The sequence below is a fragment of the Oncorhynchus mykiss genome, chromosome 3 (genome assembly GCF_013265735.2).
Source record: "Oncorhynchus mykiss isolate Arlee chromosome 3, USDA_OmykA_1.1, whole genome shotgun sequence".
Lineage (NCBI taxonomy): Eukaryota > Metazoa > Chordata > Actinopteri > Salmoniformes > Salmonidae > Oncorhynchus > Oncorhynchus mykiss.
Genome location: NC_048567.1, coordinates 36,102,469 through 36,112,186, shown reverse-complemented (window position 1 = coordinate 36,112,186; position 9,718 = coordinate 36,102,469). Strand labels below are relative to the sequence as shown.

Sequence of the window (9,718 nt, the reverse complement as noted above, 5' to 3'; positions counted from 1 at the left end):
TAAAAGTCTTAGCTTAGTACCCTACCCACCACAACGGCTAACATATTAACTTGTTTTAAAGATGGTCATGGATGGATCATGTAGCTATTTGATTTTGAATGTATTTATTTTTTTATATAATATTTAATTTGTCCTTTACTACTATAGTCTATAGAAACGCTTTGAATAACACATTCATACATGGCAAAACAAATTAATCAAAAGGAATAAGGTTTTGAAGTGTCTGTTCCATATCTAGGATATATATGAAAGGTCAGGAAATATATATATTTTTAAACACATTTAATCCCTTATTTTTGTTGGCATAAAACGACTTCCATACTTCGTTTGTATGGGTTACATTCAGAAGAGTCCCGTGACAGACGAGTCCAGTGGGGGGCGTAGAGCAAAATGGGGAACACCATCGTGTACGTGAGAGTCTACCATTTCCATAGAGTGATCATAATAGTTTGCAGGCGCTACATACGTTTGGACGCTACATACGTTTTTGTGAGAAGACGATTTTCGGGATGTCTCATGGTCTGACGAACACAACTAGCTCCTCCACCTTCCACCGCAGATGCGGAAGGCCTAAATACAGGGGGATGCGGTGAATATTAACGCAGCCCATGCAAAAAACAACTGATCTCTATCTTAAATTTACGGATTTTGATGGGGATTTTTGTATTATGTTACTTAGATTGACCCACGGATGCGTCAATAATGGTCTTAATTTATTTGTGGCTTTTGAGTTGCAGACTCAGTTACCTACACCTTTTGTATTGGTGCACACCTAGACTACACTAGTATTTCCATTTTGGTAATTCATATTTCGTCATGCAAATTTGATAGTCATTTTCAAATGGATCCCACAACATAGTAGATGTAGCATTGTGGATGAATAGTGTAATTGTATCACCCTCAGTATTTCAATGATATCTTCATATTTTACCTAAAGATTGGGTAGAGCTAATTGCCATGTTTGTTTACTTGTTATCATAATTTATTATCTAGATGTTCCTTTTATTCAATGCATATATTTTGTGATATAAGGCCTTGATAGTGGTACTGGTAAATATAATGAATTGCTACATTAAAAAAAGGCAAGTCATTTCTTTGACTCTACTTACACCTAGTGGTAATAGCGCAAAACTATAATGTAGAGCAACAGTAGCTGGAAAATGAAATTAAGATTTCTCTTTTACTCATTTTGGCAGTGTATAGACAGTGTTCTTTGGGCATATTAGTAATATTGTTTTATCATTATAAACAATTAAATGAACATCTTGTGTTTTGTTGAATTGTTTCACTGATTAAGTGTACCTACAAATGCCATATTCTATTAGAACCGGGAGGTTTGCAGATCAGGCCTAAAATTTGGTTGAATTAGTGCTAACGGTTAAAAACCGAGTGCTGGTATGTAGCCTACTGCTGATATGGCCACAGATGGTCCCTCCACAATGCCAGCATGGTGACGAACATCTCCTCTTCAACCTCAGGAGGCTGAATACATTTTATTTAGAGAAGTCTCTGTGGTCAGCCTCCATTCTTGGACATCATGTTCTGGTCCCTTTATAGTTCACTTACCTCACCTCTATAGCACCTCTATATAAGCTATGTTTACAATCATTCATGTCATGGTAATCATTAATGTTATACTAAGAAGGTATCGGCAGATGTGATAAACAACGGATATTACGGTATAAGTCCTTCCAAGCAACAAAACACATTTTAATATTTGTCCCATTTCATCTGTGCTTCAACAAATATGAAACGACCTGCACTTTGAGCAAGTTCTAAAATAATGAGGTACTGGACCATTCATCAACAAGGGCCCCCTCCCACGGGAAATGTACATTAAACAAATGTGTGAAAATACAATAATTACACAATTGTAACACATAGATTTTTAATATGCTAAATATGCATTCTACCCTATCTTTGCTTAAACAAACACCTGAAAAGCTAGTTTGGAGTGCATTTTTTGTTCCTAAATACATTTGAAATGTATTGGAAACAGGTTACCAAGTCACATACCAGGCATGGAACATGTTCAAATTGCAAACAGAATGTGTTCATCTTGTGTGACATTTCTGATCGGGCTCTTGCCTATATTGTTTTAGAGACACCTGTTAAGTCTGAGAAAGATATCCACCGTATGATAGTAGGCTGTGCACATTTATGTGCACTTTATCTAATTGTACAATAACGTTTTTGTATTGGGGTCTCAGCAGGCGGTATTGCCAGGGGGAGATAGCTGAGACACCTCTGCGAATTGTATTGAAAGTCTTGGTTGGGTCTGACTGAGTATATACAATGCAAGCCTTTCACAGACACATCCACAGTGTTTCATACAAAGACACATTGTCAATGCTACCCCCAGCGTGGGAGGAGGGAGAATGTGAGCCTTTATACCTTTATTTAACTAGGCAAGTCAGTTAAGAACAAATTCCTACTTACAATGACAGCCTAGTAACAGTGCATTTTACCCTATCTGTCATTTGGCTGCCTTGTTCAGGGGCCAAATGACAGATTTTTACCTTATCAGCTCGAGGATTCGATCTAGCAACCTTTTGGTTACTGGTCCAACACTCTAACCTCTAGGCTACCTGCCGACCCGCAAGCAGGGCAGAGCAGGGCAGAGCAGGGCAGAGCAGGGCAGAGCAGGGCAGAGCAGGGCAGAGCAGGGCAGAGCAGGGCAGAGCAGGGCAGAGCAGGGCAGGGCAGAGCAGAGCAGGGCAGGCACCTCTCCAGTAGACTTTCAAATCAGTAAAACAAGTACATAATTTATGGGGAGTGGGTGTTTCTTCATTTTCAGAGCAGACACTGCATTTCATTCCCTGACAGTGTGCAGTCAAATAAGATCTACGCTATTGGTGAGAATCTAGTGAAAAGACAGGAACCTACACCATATCTGACCGCTGATTGGTTAGAACATCTGCTCGTCAATGGCTCGTGGCTCTTTGACGACAGATAGCGTCTTGTTAAAATAAATATATATATAAAGCCGACAGGCGCTCCACCCGCACAAGAATAATCCAACTTTAGTAATTTTATTGATGAAACAATGTTATTCATATTTTATGTATTAATGAATAATCCAAAGGAATCACTATTCAAGGTTTTGCACTAATTCTGCGTTTGCCTTTTTCAGGTAGGTTTATTTCTTATTTCTTTATTTCTTATGGTTTTCAGTACTGATGGCCACGCCGGAACATGGTCGCATAAAATGTCAATGTGCATACCGATAGACCATTTTAATCATGTGCATTTGTATAGAAGGCTCTGTTTTAGTAAATGTCGTATAACATGTAAAAGAGCAGCTGTTAGCATGGGAAATTGAAGCCTATTTCGCATGCAGTTTACCCATCCCTGATCACGTGTCGGCTTAATTCGAATGTCTTTTTCCAGAAATACCCAATTTGTGTTCATATTTGGCTATGTCGATAATTAGGATAACATATTGATCAGCCGTTTCCATGCAATTATCGATTGTTAGCTAGTAGGCTAAAATAGGCCTCACTGTTGGATGCCTTGACTAAATAATTTACATTAGAATATCGTTCCAAAGTCTCAAAGCTTCTGGATTCGTTTATACTCGAGCAATTCTTCACCTATGAATCTTTTAAAGACAGCTATGCATGCAACCAATGTAAAAATGGGTGGAGACCGGCAGGATGGGGAATATGTCACATGATTCTTTTCCCATTCAACGATCGCTCTATGATACAATTTTTGCTTAGCACTCAATCATTTACGTGGCCCCCTCTTCTTGTCCCCTTACCTTTTTCAACTCTAACATGGTCATGGGAGGAGTGCACAAGTGGAATACAATTCTCAGTAGCATAGGCATTCTTTCGCTTGCCCTGCGTTTTTAAATAAATGCAAATTAAGTAGCAATTGGGAGTTTGAGGAAGCTGTTTAATTTACTGAAGACTATTAATATGCACCCCGTGTGTAGGCCTAGGCTCCAGAATTTACATCTTTGTGCTGCTGACAATGCAAATATACATTAGTAGCCTTATATTTTTTGTAAGATTTTATTTTAGACAGTAGACAAGGACAAAAGACAATAGACAACTTAACATTTCAGACATAGATCCACTAAACTAGACATTACATTGGCTGGGACTTAATGCACAACCTTCAACATAAAGAAAAAATACAAAAAACACCAACTCAGACATACAGTACCAATCAAAAGTTTGGACAGACCTACTCATTGAAGGGTTTTTCTTTATTTAGACTATTTTTTACATTGTAGAATAATAGTGAAGACATCAAAACTATGAAATAACACATATGGAATCATGTAGTTAACAAAAAAGTGTTTTTATATTTTATATTCTTCTAAGTAGCCACCCTTTGCCTTGATGACAGTTTTACACACTCTTGGTATTCTCTCAACTAGCTTCATGATGTAGTTAGCTGGAATGCATTTCCAACAGTCTTGAATGAGTTCCAACATATGCTCAGCACTTGTTGGCTGCTTTTCCTTCACTCTGCAGTCCAACGCATCCCAAACCATCTCAAATGAGTTGGGGTCGGGTGATTGTGGAGGCCAGGTTATCTGATACAGCACTCCATCACTCTCCATATTGGTAAAATAGCCCTTACTGTTACGGTCGTTTAGAGATGGAGACCAAGGCGCAGGGTGGTAAGCGTACATCTTTCTTATATTGATGACACCAAAAAAAATAAAAAATATAAACAAACGTAAAGTTCTGGAGTGCTGGAAAGCAACAGTACAAAAACAAGATCCCACAAACTCAGGTGGAAAACAGGCTGACTATGATCCCCAATCAGAGACAACGATGGACAGCTGCCTCTGATTGGGAACCATACCCGGCCAACAAAGAAATAGAACACATAGATTTGCCCACCCAAGTCGCACCCTGACCTAACCAAATAGAGAATAAAAAAGGCTCTCTAAGGTCAGGGCGTGACACTTACATAGTCTGGAGGTGTGTTTTGGGCCATTGTCCTGTTGAAAAATAAATGATAGTCCCACTAAGTGCAAACCAGATGGGATGGCGTAACCCTGCAGAATGCTGTAGTAGCCATGCTGGTTAAGTGTGCCTTGAATTCTAAATAAATCACAGACAGTGTACCAGCAAAGCACCCCCACACCATCACACCTCCTCCTCCATGCTTCACGGTGGGAACCACACATGTGGAGGTCATCCGTTCACCTACTGTGCATCTCAAAAAGATACGGAGGTTGGAACCAGAAATCTCAAATTAGGACTCCTCCATGCTTCACGGTGGGAACCACACATGCAGAGGTCATCCGTTCACCTACTGTGCATCTCACAAAGATACGGAAGTTGGAACCAGAGGACAGATTTCCACCGGTCTAATGTCCATTGCTCGTGTTTCTTGGCCCAAGCAATTCTCTTTTTCTTATTGGTGTCATTTTAGCAGTGGTTTCTTTGCAGCAATTTGACCATGAAGGCCTGATTCACGCAGTCGCCTCTGAATAGTTGATGTTGAGATGTGTCTGTTACTTGAACTCTGTGAAGCATTTTTACAGGCTGCAATCTGAGGTGCAGGTAATTGCCGATTTCGGAGGCTGGTAACTCTAATGAACTTATCCTCTGCAGCATAGGTAACTCTGGGTCTTCCGTTCCTGTGGAGGTCCTCATGAGAGCCAATTTCATCATATCGGTTTTTGCGACTGCACTTAAAGAGAAAGTTTTTGAAATGTTCCGTATTGACTGACCATCGTTTCTTAAAGTAATGATGGACTGTCATTTCTCTTTTCTTATTTGAACTGCCATATTATGGACTTGGTCTTTTACCAAATAGTGCTATTGCTGTATTCCAAGCCTACCTTGTCACAACACAACTGATCGGCTCAAACACATTAAGAAGGAAAGAAATTCAAGAAATTAACTTAATTGAAATGCATTCTAGGCGACTACCTCAGGAAGCTTGTTGAGAGAATGCCACGAGTGTGCAAAGCTGTAAAGCTTTTGCCATTAAGGCAAAAGGTGGCTACTTTGAAGAATCTCAAATATAAAATATTGTCACACCCTGATCTGTTTCACCTGTCTTTGTGCTTGTCGCCACCCCCCTCTGGGTGTCTACAATCTTCCCCATTATCCCCAGGGTATTTATACCTGTGTTCTCTGTTTGTCTGTTGACAATTTGTTTTGTGAAACCTACCAGTGTTTTTCCCCTTTCTCCTGTCTGTTCTAGTTCCTGTTTTCTAGTTTTTCCCGGTTTTGACCATTCTGCCTGCCCTGACCCTGAGACTGCCTGCTGTTCTGTACCTTGCCCCTGCCTACTGTGACCCTGAGACTGCCTGCCGTTCTGGACCTTTTGTACCCTATTTGGATTACTGACCTCTGCCTACCTGTCGTTTTGCCTGCCCCTGTACTAGTAATAAACGTTTGTTACTTTGACACTGTCTGCATCTGGGTCTTACCTAAAACGTGAAACACATGTTTTGATTTGTTAAACAGTTTTTGTTTACTACATGATTCCATATGTGTTATTTCATAGTTTTGATGTCTTCACTATTATTCTACAATGTAGAAAATTGTAAAAATAAAGAAAAACCATTGAATGAGTAGGTGTGTCCAAACTTTTGCTTGGTACTGTACTTAGATTTCAACAAACATTAATGACATCATACTTGCTCAAACCTTCATGTTCCTATAGTTTCCATACCCATCTTTGTTTGTTCTCAACATACTTTCTTATTTGTCATCATTTTGGTATTTCTAGGGCTTGTAATACTTTATGCCATATGGCTTCAAATTGTTGTATTTTATTTCTATAATTAGGCCACATTTTTTCAACATTTTAATAATAATGCATTTGATTAATCTATTGATGGAAGATCATTTGATTTCCAGTTTTTAAGTATTTTTTCCCCCTCAAAATTATTGACGAGAAAATAATGATCCAACCCATCGGATATCTAATTTCACCCTCATATGCCATGTCTTGAAATATGTTAGATAGATGGATTAAAATTAAACTTACATTGTAAAACTTCTGATAGCCAACTTTCTAACTCCTCCCATATATTTTGTACTTCATAGCACACCCAGAAGGCATGAATTATTGAGTAATTGTTTGTTTTACATTTAAGACATGACTCTACCATTGTGCTGTAGAATTTGTGTATTTTGTATCTTGTATAGTACATTCTATGCATTAGTTTAAACTTGATTAAGCGTAGATTTTTGGAATCTGTCATTTTGTTATTTATGTTCCAACACTTCCATCTTGTGCCAATATCAATTATTTGTATGTCTTGGTTCCAATATTTTATATATTTTTTCAAAGGGATTGTCAGTTGGATAGGCTCTCTGCAAGGTTTTGAAGGCTATATCTTACCTATCATATGAGTATCCTTTTCTGACTCAAATAGGATATCCTCAACATTGCTTTGATGTCCAAAATAATTCAGATCGAAAGTTAAAAACTGTTAAATTGCATATATTTGAGAGAAAAAAAGTACACTGCTTTGTTTCCGATGTAGACATTATAAAGATATCTGTTAAATGAAATAATCTAACAAGCTAATCTACCCCCTCCACCCACCCCCATTACTAAACCAAAGCCCCAAAATCTAAGCATTGTAATATCATGCAACACACATAGACCTAATGCATATGGATTAGAGTCTAAATCCTCATCAGAAATGATAGCTCATGGCCAGATAGATGTTATTGACTGACCGTGAACTCATTCTCTGCTCTCATCTCCCGTATCTAGTTTGCCATGGCGACTGTGGTGATGGAGCAGATTGGTCGCCTGTTCATCAATGCTCAACCATTGCGTCAGATTCCTCAGCTGCTCGAGTCGGCCTTCCCTACTCTGCCCTGCACCGTGAAGGCCCATGACGTGCCCTGGGTGTTCCGTGAGCCTCACATCATTGGAGGCTACAGGCAGCCGGACCACAGCTGGCGCTACTACTTCCTCACCCTCTTCCAGAGGCACAACGAGGCACTCAACGTTTGGACCCACCTGCTGGCCGCCTTCATCATCCTGGTCAAGTGCCAGGAGCTGTCCGAGACAGTGGATTTCCTCCGTGACCCCCACGCCCAGCCCCTGTTTATCGTCCTCCTCTCAGCCTTCACCTACTTGTTGTTCAGTGCCCTGGCCCACCTGCTCAACGCCAAGTCCGAGCTCTCCCACTACACCTTCTACTTCCTGGACTATGTGGGCGTGGCCATCTACCAGTATGGCAGCGCCCTTGCCCACTTTTACTACGCCATCGAGGAGGGCTGGCACGCCCGGGTGCGAGGGATCTTCCTGCCCACCGCAGCGTTCCTGGCCTGGTTCTCGTGCTTCGGCTGCTGCTACGGCAAGTATGCCAGCCCGAGGCTGCCCAAGTTTGCCCACAAGCTGTTCCAGGTGGTTCCCTCAGGCCTGGCCTACTGCCTGGACATCAGCCCAGTGCTGCACCGCATCTACAGCTGCCACCAGCAGGAGGGGGGCTGCTCCAACCAGGCCGTGGCTTACCACCGCTACCAGGTACTCTTTTTCCTGGTGAGCGCCTACTTCTTTGCCTGTCCCCACCCAGAGTGCTGGCTGCCCGGGCGATGTGACTTCATTGGCCAGGGCCACCAGATCTTCCACGTGTTCCTGGTGCTGTGCACCCTGGTGCAGATCGAGGCGACACGCATAGACTACATTGAGCGGAGGCCCCTCTACGAGCGTCTCCACGGCAACCTGGCCCACGACACAGTGGCGCTCTTCGTCTTTACAGCATGTTGCAGCGCTCTCACTGCCTTTTACGTGCGGAAACGTGTGCAGGCGCAAATGCTTGAGAAAGTGGAGTAGGAGCTGTCAGGACAGAGGGATAAATTAGGATAAGGGAGAAAGACTTTAATCTGATTTACACCGGAAAGCTAAAAAGACAAGAGATTAAACAAATCAGACTGTTCATTTTGTAAAAAGATGACCTGCTGTTTTTTTTTTCAGGTTTTATTTTGTGGCCTGCCAAATGACATTTTAAACTGGCAACATAGACTTTGTCTTGCGATGTTGACCTTCCATGAAGACAGAGAAACCTGATAGTTTCTGTCTGTCACAGCACAAGCAGTACCTGTAACACTTCAAATAACATTGTTTCACTTCGCATAAATGGTAAAATGAAGGTTGGAATTGAGACTTTTTTATTGTGTTGATTTTCCTCTTAATTTTCCACTCTCTACTGTGAGATCACATGTCATGGCCTAGCTATCTACTCAGAATTAGTCAGAATTACTTTTTGACTATATACAGTATTTACTGACCAACTCCAAGCATGACACAAATCATCTCAATAGAGGTATGCAGGAAAGAATGAAAAGTATACCCACAATGCCCTTAAGTGTATAATAAATAAATAATTATAATAATAATTGAATAAGAAGAATTTCTCACCAGCTTTTATTTCTTAAAAATACAATGTGAGTTTCAAAGTGATTTGACTCCCAAGTCAAATGTTAGTGCTTAACAAAGACCAGTATTATTATTTTTTTATTCCTTGGTTATCCCATGATATTCCAGAGAGCTGCAGTCAACACTGCCAAATGACTCATTCTCTGTGTTTTATCTACCATTTTCTCTGCCCATTTTCTCCAAAGCTATGCTTTCTAAGTGATTGAGAGATGCCTTTACGGGCTGTCAGATATAATAGACTGGAAGTTAGACTTGGCTTGAGGCATAGAGCACACAATTTGCAAACCAAACCGAACATTTCTCCTCTAAGATACATAAATTGGCCATTTTACTA

The 9,718-nt window shown here is 40.7% G+C and overlaps 1 protein-coding gene across 1 annotated transcript; it reads left to right on the top strand.

The window, feature by feature from the left end:
• The first annotated feature begins 2,997 nt into the window (after positions 1-2,997).
• On the top strand, positions 2,998-9,344 carry LOC110519653 (membrane progestin receptor alpha). Its single transcript, XM_021596651.2, has 2 exons — positions 2,998-3,133; positions 7,711-9,344. Exon 2 carries the CDS (start codon positions 7,717-7,719, stop codon positions 8,779-8,781), a length of 1,065 nt encoding a protein of 354 aa, XP_021452326.1. The 5' UTR covers positions 2,998-3,133; positions 7,711-7,716; the 3' UTR covers positions 8,782-9,344.
• The last annotated feature ends 374 nt before the right edge of the window (positions 9,345-9,718 follow it).

Excerpts from the sequence above, each read along its gene's own strand:
- LOC110519653 (XM_021596651.2), top strand. The coding sequence starts at position 7,717 with ATGGCGACTGTGGTGATGGAGCAGATTGGTCGCCTGTTCATCAATGCT.